This window comes from Camelina sativa, chromosome 8 (assembly GCF_000633955.1).
Source record: "Camelina sativa cultivar DH55 chromosome 8, Cs, whole genome shotgun sequence".
In the NCBI taxonomy this organism is placed as follows: Eukaryota; Viridiplantae; Streptophyta; class Magnoliopsida; order Brassicales; family Brassicaceae; genus Camelina; species Camelina sativa.
Genome location: NC_025692.1, coordinates 899422 through 909674, shown reverse-complemented (window position 1 = coordinate 909674; position 10253 = coordinate 899422). Strand labels below are relative to the sequence as shown.

Genomic DNA, 10253 nt, shown 5'->3' with positions numbered 1-10253 from the left:
CCAGTTGCAGACGATCAAGAAGCCTTTGCTTCAGTTCATCATGAAGGGAGCAAGATTCACCTCATGGTGAAACTTGTCAATGAATTGGATAATGTATTGCTTAGAGAGACCATTCAAATGGACCAACATAGGGGGCGTGTCCATAAAGTTTTCATGAACAACTATGTCAGGACAGACAGGAGTAATGGATTTAGGGCCCTTATTGTGATGGAAGATCACTCACTCTTGTTACTGCAACAAGGAGCGATTGTTTGGAGCAGAGAAGAAGGCCTGGCTTCAGTGACTGACGTTACAACGGCAGAACTCCCTGTAGAAAAGGATGGTGTATCAGTGGCAAAAGTGGAGCACACTCTATTTGAGTGGCTTAAGGTATGAACGGTCTTAAATGTCTTGCGTGCGTTTTCTTAATTTCCCTAGAGTTGTATTGTGTCGTTGTGTAGTTGGTGTGTTTTAGTTGTTTTCTCTCCCTAATCAATTTAACCTTCTCTATATCTTTGGTAGGGGCATGTGCTAAAGCTTAAGGGATCCTTGTTGTTAGCAAGCCCAGAGGACGTGGTAGCAATTCAAGAATTGAGGGTGAAGAGTTCTGGAAAGAACAAACTGACCCGCGACCATAATGGCTTCCGGAAACTAATCTTAGCACTTACTCGAGCTGGAAAACTTTTTGCTCTGCACACTGGAGACGGGAGGATTGTCTGGTCCATGCTGCTAAAATCACAAGCATGTGAACGTCCAAACGGCATTAGCTTGTACCAATGGCAGGTCCCTCATCATCACGCCATGGACAAAAATCCTTCTGTGCTTGTAGTTGGCAGGTGCGGATCAGATTCAAGTGCGCCTGGTGTACTTTCATTTGTAGATGTGTACACGGGAAAGGAGATTACCTCTTCAGATATTGGTCACTCTGTTGTGCAAGTTTTGCCTCTTCCATTTACCGACTCAACGGAACAACGTTTACATCTAATAGCTGATACTGTTGGCCACGTCCACTTGTATCCGAAAACTTCAGAGGCTCTCAGCATCTTCCAACGCGAGTTTCAAAATATATATTGGTACACTGTTGGGGCAGATGATGGTATTATCAGAGGACACGTAATGAAGAGCAGTTGCTCTGGTGAGACTGCAGATGAGTACTGCTTTACAACCAGAGAACTTTGGACTGTTGTGTTTCCTTCGGAATCAGAGAAAATTATTTCGACACTAACACGAAAACCTAATGAGGTATAAATCATGGTTTCTAAATCAACGCTTCTCTAATACAAAACATATACACAAGATTGCTGTGTTTCATCTTGAGAGTGGTGTTTCTAGAATGGAAGCTCAGTAAATGTTTATTTATTTTTTAATCTGACTTGCATACGATTTTTCATTCCAGGTTGTTCACACACAAGCCAAAGTCAACACAGATCAAGACCTGTTGTATAAATACGTATCAAGAAACTTACTGTTTGTAGCCACTGTATCACCAAAAGGTGCTGGTGAGATTGGCTCAGTTACACCGGAGGAGTCATCACTTGTAGTATATCTTATTGACACCATCACAGGACGGATACTACACCGTTTGTCACATCAAGGCTGTCAAGGGCCGGTTCATGCGGTAAGTCCTCACACAATTTCATCTCATTTCTTTTTGTCAGAGATTCAATGCAACTTTCTTAGCCTTCAAATTGTTTTCAGGTGTTTAGTGAGAATTGGGTTGTATACCACTATTTCAATCTTCGAGCTCACAAGTACGAGGTTACGGTCGTTGAGATCTATGATCAGTCTAGGGCGGTATGACTTCATAGTTCACACTCGAAACAATTTTGTAAGTTAATTGAGTGTTCGCACTGTGAAACGTTATAAATTTTATTTGCAGGAGAACAAAAATGTCTGGAAACTCATTCTGGGAAAGCACAATCTGACAGCACCAATCACTTCATACTCTAGACCAGAGGTGTTTACAAAGTCACAGTCATACTTCTTTGCTCAGTCCGTGAAAACCATTGCGGTGACATCTACAGCAAAGGGTATAACATCAAAGCAGCTTCTCATTGGTACCATCGGCGATCAGGTTTGTATATTTCTTCTCGTATATAGATACCTTCATGGATTGAAAACTCATACTCAAAAACTGTTTCATTATATGATTAGATATTGGCACTTGATAAACGATTTGTGGATCCACGCCGGACACTTAACCCGTCTCAAGCTGAAAAAGAAGAAGGAATCATCCCTCTCACGGATTCATTACCCATCATTCCTCAGGTTCATTCCAACCCATTTTCCTTTTTTTTTGTTATGACTAGACAGTCCCCCCTGATTTGGTTATCTAATGCACCTGTCATATTTTCAGTCGTACGTCACACACTCCCACAGAGTAGAAGGTCTAAAAGGCATAGTAACAGCTCCGTCCAAGCTAGAGTCAACAACACACGTCTTTGCCTATGGAGTGGATCTCTTCTACACAAGGCTTGCTCCTTCAAAGACATACGACTCGCTGACTGATGATTTCAGCTACGCGCTTCTCCTGATAACGATTGTAGCGCTGGTTGCAGCCATCTACATCACTTGGGCCCTTTCAGAGAAGAAAGAATTAAGCGAGAAATGGAGGTGATTGGATCTTTAAAAAGGTTTAAAAGCCTTCCTCTTTTTTGTTTCTTTTCTTTTTCACAGTTGTAGAATGTTTACGAACCATTTTTGGCACTCGTAGAGAAAAAACCATTGGCTTAACTTAAATCCTGATGTTATAGAAGACTCTTGCTTTGTGACCTTTCCTCACATTCTAGAGTTGCGCTGAAACCTTTCTGAATTCAAAAGTTTATAGAAGCATCTGTTTAAATTTCCATGTTCAAGACCCAAATCAACCAGCATTTTATCCATGACTTAGATAATGATTGATCGAATGAAACAAACCTGTAGATTTGAACCCTCGTCAAAATCGTGACTTCGTAATTCTCATGGGACCATAGCACATACACACACATGTGATTATAATAAATATTATTAAATGGTTTAATGTGCGAGTAAATAATCTTAGTGAGAATACAAGTGTAACGCCTGACAAATTTGGTGCGAATCAATTATTTTCTTCCTCCTATTTAAAAAAGAGAACTCCTCCTCACTTCACTTGTTCACTGCACTCCAACTTCACTTGAAAACTCTTTCTACTTAGCGATGATGAAAGCAAACCAAAAACCGAAACCCCACGCGCCGCCGCGTCCTCTCTTCTCCTGCGGCTTCTTCCGCCGTTGCACACAGTCCGTCCTAAGTCCAACCTCTCCTCACCAGCAGCAGCCTCGCCGTAAACCACCAACCACCTCCTCCTCATCTTCCTCTTCCTCAACTTCCACTTCTCAAAGCTTCACTCAATGGCGCTTCCCTCATCACCTTGACCAAACTCCATCCACCGCTCCTTCTCTTCCTCCGCCACCTCCACCGCCGCCTCTTCCGGTAACCACCACCCTCCAAGAAACATTCCAGATCGCAGAGCTTCACCTCACATCTGTCTCCGAATCCGACAAGCTCCTCGCTCTACAGCTACTCGAACGGGTCGTCGTACCCGACCCGCCTTCTGATCCGACTTGTCCACCGGGTCTCATGCGAGGCCTCGTCTCTTGCCTTCGCAGCAACAACAAGATCGTAACAGCCAAATACGTCACCAAGATCCTCCTCGCGCTCTGCCTCGCCGAAGGAAACCGCCACGTGGCGGTCGAGGCTGGAGCCGCTCGAGCGGTGGTGGAAACGGCGGCGGGGCTAGAGATCTCAGCGGTGGAACGCGCTTTAGCGGCGTTAGAGCTCATGTGCACGACGAAGGAAGGAGCGGCGGAGGTTCGAGCTCACGCGATGACGGTGCCGGCGATGGTGGCGGTGATGGCGAGACTGGCAGGGAGAGGAAGAGAATACGCAATAAGCATACTCTCGGTGGTATACGGGAAAGGAGGAGATGATTCCGGGGAGGAGATAGCGGTGGCGCCGGCGGAAGAGGTGGCGAGGGCGGTGGCGTTGGCGCTTGAAGGAGGAGAGTGTACAGCGAGAGGGAGAAGAAAAGGGACCCAACTATTGAAGACACTGGAGGAATATGGACGGTTGGATCTGAGTCAGAATGGGACATGAAGAAAATGATATCTAACGGTTGAGATTTAATATGTCAGATGATAAAAATAATAATTATAATCTGAAAGCTAGTTTTTGGGGGTCACGGGCTCGTTGTTCTTTTGTTTAAAGATGTGTGGGCCTTCGCTCTCTGTCTCTCCTCCCCTATCTATGTGTATAGAATATGTTACAATTTATATAGTCCCCTTTTAATTATTAGATTTATATAAACTATTTCGAAATTATTACTAGGTTTTGCTGTGGAATAAATTTTTACCCTCGAAAGACATATTTGAACTGTTAACAACGAACTGGATTTAACGAGACAAGATTCATTAACTATACAATCCTAGGTTATGCTTCTCACGGTAGAGATGTCATTTAAGTAACTATATATATATGATTTTTGGTCTGATGGAAGTGGTTTTTATATGATTGGTTTTGACTTTTTTGAGTTGAGTTTTTTAAAGGTTTTTAAAGTTTAATAATCAACTCAACTAATTAATTCACAATGAATAATTTTCACACCTTTTATATATGTATATAACTTTAGGTTAATTATTTGCAACTTTCGAAGTACAGGATCTAGACACATTTTCTCGAAATTGTCATTTTTTTTTGTCTGTTTCGAGCCGTATGACATTCTAAAACCGGCAGTAAATTTTTTTACTTGTATCAAATAATTGAACTTTGATATAATGTTTAACTTTGTGGGTTCTCAACTCATAATAATCATGATTTGACAGTGAGTAAATTGGTACATGTCATCTATACATATTACTTTACTTTTCTTTTAACTTCTGATATCAAATCCTATAATCATATATTTTAGTAGAAATACGAAAACTCATGTGTTCTTGCATGTTCATGGATTGGTCTTTCCAACTTAACTATTTGCATTAACATGTGAGGTGGTCTCTATTTACAGTTGAGATCAGGCACCTCCATCGACACCGGAACATTGTGATGTCATTTCATAGCAACTCTGATACTAACATGCACTAGTATACTAGAAGTTTATCGATTTCTTATATATGTATTGCCTGTATATTGCAAGTCGAACTACTCAAAAATCAATAAATCAAAATGTTAAATGCTTATAATATGAACTATATATCTAATTTAATTTGTGGTCTGAATATTATTAAGACCGGTTGCTATAAACGAACATATTGTTCAATAAGAAATAACACCAGCTGAGCTGAGCTGACATGCATATACCAATATTGTTTGAACTTGTTCAAGCATTGGTACATAAACATAATTAACACATGTTAAATTTGACAAATTAATTAACCACGCGCCATAGTATAAAACAACATAATGATCTAGGTTTTTTTTCAAAATTGTCTTTTAAGCATGAAAAAATAATCATGATCTTATCTAGAAGCATGATCAGTATTAATTAATGACCAAATAAATGCTACTATTACTTAAGCCTAATGGCCCTAATTGTACAATTAAGACAAACTCACAAACGAAATCAGCCGAACCAATCCAAACCATAATATATATGGTGCTCTATAGTCTATATATACTGATCAAAAAGGTGCTACAAAAGGTGCTACTGTAGTCTACATATACCATAACCATATATATACTGACCTCACGTTTGGCTATAACACAACGGTCTTTCTTTCATTTTTTGGGTCAAAAACATATATATATAGTCTTTAAATAGAATAATTAAGAAGGATATAGTATCACTCAACAGAAAACAGATAAGTTAATGATTCACTAGCATCGTTCAACGAGATTTACCAGTAACCAGTAAACACAAGGAATTAAAAATCATCACAGATATCCTAAGTATACTTCTTACGAAAATGTAGTACTTACGTCGTAAGACTTTATAACATCGAAACGACGTATGACTCTTTGGATTATCTAAACATAACTAATTCATGTATGTTGCATGACTCAAACTCCGGCCCCAATTATTGAATAATTATATATGAAACTATGAAAGTTTATTTTAAAACTATGTTCGATTTTCTTATATACATAATTTTATTACCAAACAAATATTTCTCAAACTTAACAAAAACATTGGTCTGAGATTATATTAAACTCCAAAATAAAAAAAACATACTGCATAAATAAAGAAAGGAAAAAGAAATTCCTAATTTGAAAAAGTTAATTCAATTAGATTAAAAATCCGACTTGCTACGTTTATGAGACAAAACTCAAATTTGATTATAACTTTTAGATCCGTCATATACTTTGGCTGTGCAGATCAGTTCACAACTAACCGTTAAATTAAATAGGGTTTTTAATTTATATGATGAGCCCGGCCAAGTACTGACCAACTTTTTTCAAAACTTTATAATCGGTCCTACAAAAGCTGGACTGGATTGGCAATTGGCATGATGGTTTTGTTTCCACGAGAACATCTTTGTTATAAGTATCGGTTGGCCAGGGGAACCAATGACCTTAGAGAGTTTATTTGCCGCTTACTCCATGATAATAATGACATTGTCGAAGCCTTAACCAACTAAAAATATAGTAGTATTAGATTAATCTTAATTAATTATTTATAACTTCAACCTTAACCAACACTAAAAATATAGTATTAGATTAATCTTATATATAACTTCAACCACTTACTGAATAACTAATCACCAATGTCAAGGAAAAGTAATCATAATTAATAACCCTCACTCAAATGCTTAAACTATCTTAGTTTTGAAATTATATAATATCATTTACGTACACATCAGTTTTTTTGATACTATATATATATATATAGATATGTAAACTAAAATTCACCAATTTTATTCAGCTGATATTAAGCATTTTTACTATTCATTAATTATCTATATAACCAATGTTGGAGTATATATATATATATACATAGTATAATTTTCTTTCAATTAGTATCAACTATTGTTAAACAAATCAGTTATAAGCATCAATCATTTTATCACCGCTTTAAAACCAAACACAACACGCTTTTCCTTTTGTACTTTTTTGTCAGATCAATTATTTTGTCAATTTCCACCTTTTCTCTATTTTAGTCCCATTGTATATATTTTTTCTTAATATGAATGATGATTTACTTAGTGGGAATTTCTGTTTCATATTTAAACCTACAATATTTTCTATCACTTTAGGTTTTGACCAGATCTTTGAAAAAAAAAAAAGGTTTTGTCCAGATCTTGATTATACTCAATTTTTAATTCGTTACCATCTTCGAATAAATCAGCTGCTACTTAAAAATAAATGATATGTCACACTAAATTCAGAAGATGATCAAACTCAATATATATGATCCGGCAATATTATTTATTTGCTTCAAAGCAATGTTTTCCATCTTCAATAAAAAACTCATCTATACATAAGTAAAGCATAAACCTCCAAAACCAAAACCAAAACCAGAGAGATTCCAGAGAAAAAACATAAATCATGATGCGTTATTGTTCTCATACCCTCCTTTATTTTTCATTTCTATCTTTCTTCTTCTTCTTCTTCACTATATGGACCGTTCAATCCGTACCACCACAACCACCGGTCCGATGCGACCAAACCGGTTGCACCGTCTTTAACGCGTACGGCACGTGGCCCGACCGCAAAACATGCCGCGCGGCTAACGTCACGTATCCAACAACGGAGGATGAGCTTCGTAAAGCCGTGGCTTACGCAGCCGAGCACCATCTCAAAGTCAAAACCGTCACCAGATTCTCTCACACCATACCGAAACTCGCTTGTCCTTCCGGTTCAGACGCAATGCTAATCAGTACGTCGAAGTATAATTCGGTTATCGAGATTGAACCGGACCGGTTAACGGTTACGGCTGATTCTGGAGTCTCGTTGAGAGAGCTGATCGATAAAGTTGAAGAGGCCGGGTTTAGCATCGGAACGTCTCCGTATTGGGAAGGAGTGAGTATTGGTGGGCTGATTAGTACTGGATCTCACGGAAGCTCGTGGTCGGGACGAGGTGGTTCGGTTCATGACCATGTTGTCGGAATCAGCCTTGTGGTTCCGGCGAATTCATCTGAAGGTTTCGCCAAGGTTGTTAAACTCGAGGAAGGGAGAGATGATAAGCTTCTTGACGCCGTTAAAGTATCGTTGGGTGTTTTAGGCGTCATCTCTAAGGTATAACTTAACGCCGTTAACTTTTCTCTTTAAAATTGTTTTTTTTATTTCGTTTTGTTTTGTATAATTAATTTTGTAGGTTAAGCTTTCGATAGAGAAGGCATTCAAGAGAAGTATAATGTATAATTTCACATCTGACGTAGCAATTGAAGACATATTTATGGAGCATGGCAAAAAAATCGAATTCGGAGACATAACGTGGTATCCTTCTAGGAAAACTGCGGTTTACCGTTACGATATACGATCACCGGCCAACGTCTCCGGCAACGGAGTCAACGATTTCACTGGTTTTCAGTCTAATCCTATCTTGATCTCTAAAGGGGTTCGAGCATTAGGTTAGTAGACGACTCCTCCTACCATTCCCGGTTTAGTCTGGTTTTATTAGATGTTTAAGAATCTAAATTTTGGATTTGAAAATACTTGTAGAGAAGTCGCTTGAATCTAGCAAGAACGAGAAAGGAAAATGCACCACGGCGGATACGACTTTGGCCTACAAGAAACTAACCGGGAACGGTCTAAAGAACAATGGTTTACTCTTTACCGGGTATCCGGTTATTGGGAGACAAGGCAAGATTCAGACTTCCGGGTCTTGCCTTTACTCATCTTCGATTAGAATTGACGTCGCTTGTGCATGGGACCCTNACGGCTGATTCTGGAGTCTCGTTGAGAGAGCTGATCGATAAAGTTGAAGAGGCCGGGTTTAGCATCGGAACGTCTCCGTATTGGGAAGGAGTGAGTATTGGTGGGCTGATTAGTACTGGATCTCACGGAAGCTCGTGGTCGGGACGAGGTGGTTCGGTTCATGACCATGTTGTCGGAATCAGCCTTGTGGTTCCGGCGAATTCATCTGAAGGTTTCGCCAAGGTTGTTAAACTCGAGGAAGGGAGAGATGATAAGCTTCTTGACGCCGTTAAAGTATCGTTGGGTGTTTTAGGCGTCATCTCTAAGGTATAACTTAACGCCGTTAACTTTTCTCTTTAAAATTGTTTTTTTTATTTCGTTTTGTTTTGTATAATTAATTTTGTAGGTTAAGCTTTCGATAGAGAAGGCATTCAAGAGAAGTATAATGTATAATTTCACATCTGACGTAGCAATTGAAGACATATTTATGGAGCATGGCAAAAAAATCGAATTCGGAGACATAACGTGGTATCCTTCTAGGAAAACTGCGGTTTACCGTTACGATATACGATCACCGGCCAACGTCTCCGGCAACGGAGTCAACGATTTCACTGGTTTTCAGTCTAATCCTATCTTGATCTCTAAAGGGGTTCGAGCATTAGGTTAGTAGACGACTCCTCCTACCATTCCCGGTTTAGTCTGGTTTTATTAGATGTTTAAGAATCTAAATTTTGGATTTGAAAATACTTGTAGAGAAGTCGCTTGAATCTAGCAAGAACGAGAAAGGAAAATGCACCACGGCGGATACGACTTTGGCCTACAAGAAACTAACCGGGAACGGTCTAAAGAACAATGGTTTACTCTTTACCGGGTATCCGGTTATTGGGAGACAAGGCAAGATTCAGACTTCCGGGTCTTGCCTTTACTCATCTTCGATTAGAATTGACGTCGCTTGTGCATGGGACCCTAGGTATAACGGTCTTTCCTTCTATGAAACGACGGCTATATTTACGGTTGCTAGGTTTAGAGACTTCCTCCTTGATGTGAAGAAGCTACGCGACTTGGAACCAGAAAGACTGTGCGGGATTGATATCTATAACGGTATCCTCATACGTTTCATCAAGGGCTCTAATGCTTATCTTGGCCAGACAGAGGATTCTGTTGTTGTTGACTTTAACTATTACCGAGCCGACGATGAGTTGACCCCGAGATTGAACGAAGATGTGATGGAGGAGATGGAGCAGATGGCGTTTGTCAAACACGGTGCGAAGCCGCATTGGGGAAAGAATAGGAAAGTGGGTTTCTTTGGCGTGAAGCAAAAGTGTGGACCTAACTTTGACAAATTCTTGGAAGTGAAGAACAAGTTAGATCCTACGAAGATGTTTTCAAGTGAATGGTCTGATGAGATTCTGTTTGGTAGAGAAGGTCCCAAGTACGATGGATGTGCCCTTGAAGGGAATTGT

At 39.4% G+C, this 10253-nt stretch overlaps 3 protein-coding genes across 3 annotated transcripts in view; all 3 read left to right on the top strand.

Annotated features, from left to right (window-relative positions):
* Positions 1-2808, top strand: part of LOC104705422 (ER membrane protein complex subunit 1) — an 8095-nt gene extending 5287 nt beyond the window's left edge. The window contains exons 7-13 of the mRNA XM_010421427.2: positions 67-369; positions 502-1221; positions 1376-1597; positions 1678-1773; positions 1859-2053; positions 2134-2247; positions 2336-2808. Coding sequence (XP_010419729.1) covers positions 67-369; positions 502-1221; positions 1376-1597; positions 1678-1773; positions 1859-2053; positions 2134-2247; positions 2336-2596 — 1911 coding nt within the window. The 3' untranslated portion in view covers positions 2597-2808. The remainder of the gene's footprint in view (positions 1-66; positions 370-501; positions 1222-1375; positions 1598-1677; positions 1774-1858; positions 2054-2133; positions 2248-2335) is intronic.
* On the top strand, positions 2989-4319 carry LOC104705421. Its single transcript, XM_010421426.2, has one exon. The coding sequence runs from the start codon at positions 3157-3159 to the stop codon at positions 4093-4095; it is 939 nt and encodes a 312-aa protein (XP_010419728.1). The 5' UTR covers positions 2989-3156; the 3' UTR covers positions 4096-4319.
* Positions 7296-10253, top strand: part of LOC104705420 (L-gulonolactone oxidase 3-like) — a 9677-nt gene continuing 6719 nt past the window's right edge. The window contains exons 1-4 of the mRNA XM_019228632.1: positions 7296-8169; positions 8249-8504; positions 8596-8772; positions 9721-10251. Of these exons, the coding sequence (XP_019084177.1) occupies positions 7480-8169; positions 8249-8504; positions 8596-8772; positions 9721-10251 (1654 nt within the window). The 5' untranslated portion in view covers positions 7296-7479. The remainder of the gene's footprint in view (positions 8170-8248; positions 8505-8595; positions 8773-9720; positions 10252-10253) is intronic.